The sequence below is a fragment of the Eimeria mitis genome, genomic scaffold (genome assembly GCF_000499745.2).
Source record: "Eimeria mitis Houghton genomic scaffold, Emh_scaff4391, whole genome shotgun sequence".
NCBI lineage: Eukaryota > Apicomplexa > Conoidasida > Eucoccidiorida > Eimeriidae > Eimeria > Eimeria mitis.
The window spans coordinates 1921-2176 of NW_013572708.1; the positions used below are offsets into that span (position 1 = coordinate 1921).

Below are 256 nucleotides of genomic sequence, written 5' to 3' on the forward strand. Positions count from 1 at the left end.
CCTGCTTTGTTGCTGCTGCTGTGCTGCTGCTGCTGCTGCTGCTGCTGCTGCGGCGGGGCCCGCCTCACTACATCGTCGAAGAGACAAGCCTCAATTCTCCCCTTAACTATTTTTTCTATGATGCTGCTGATAGCTGCTGCTGCAGTTGCTGCAGCAGCACCCCCTGTACCAGCAGCAGCAGCAGCAGCTGCTGCTGCTGCTGCTGTGTCTTCATCGGCATCATCATCATCGCCTAGTTTTAATCCTTGCTGCTGCA

The 256-nt window shown here is 55.9% G+C and overlaps 1 protein-coding gene across 1 annotated transcript in view; it reads right to left on the reverse strand.

Annotated features, from left to right (window-relative positions):
- The window catches only part of EMH_0074780 (U3 small nucleolar ribonucleoprotein protein MPP10, putative), a gene marked incomplete at both ends in the record, with an annotated part of 2945 nt that overhangs the window by 662 nt on the left and 2027 nt on the right, over window positions 1-256 (reverse strand). Inside the window, one exon of the mRNA XM_013499508.1 lies at window positions 69-253. Within this exon, the coding sequence (XP_013354962.1) occupies window positions 69-253 (185 nt within the window). The remainder of the gene's footprint in view (window positions 1-68; window positions 254-256) is intronic.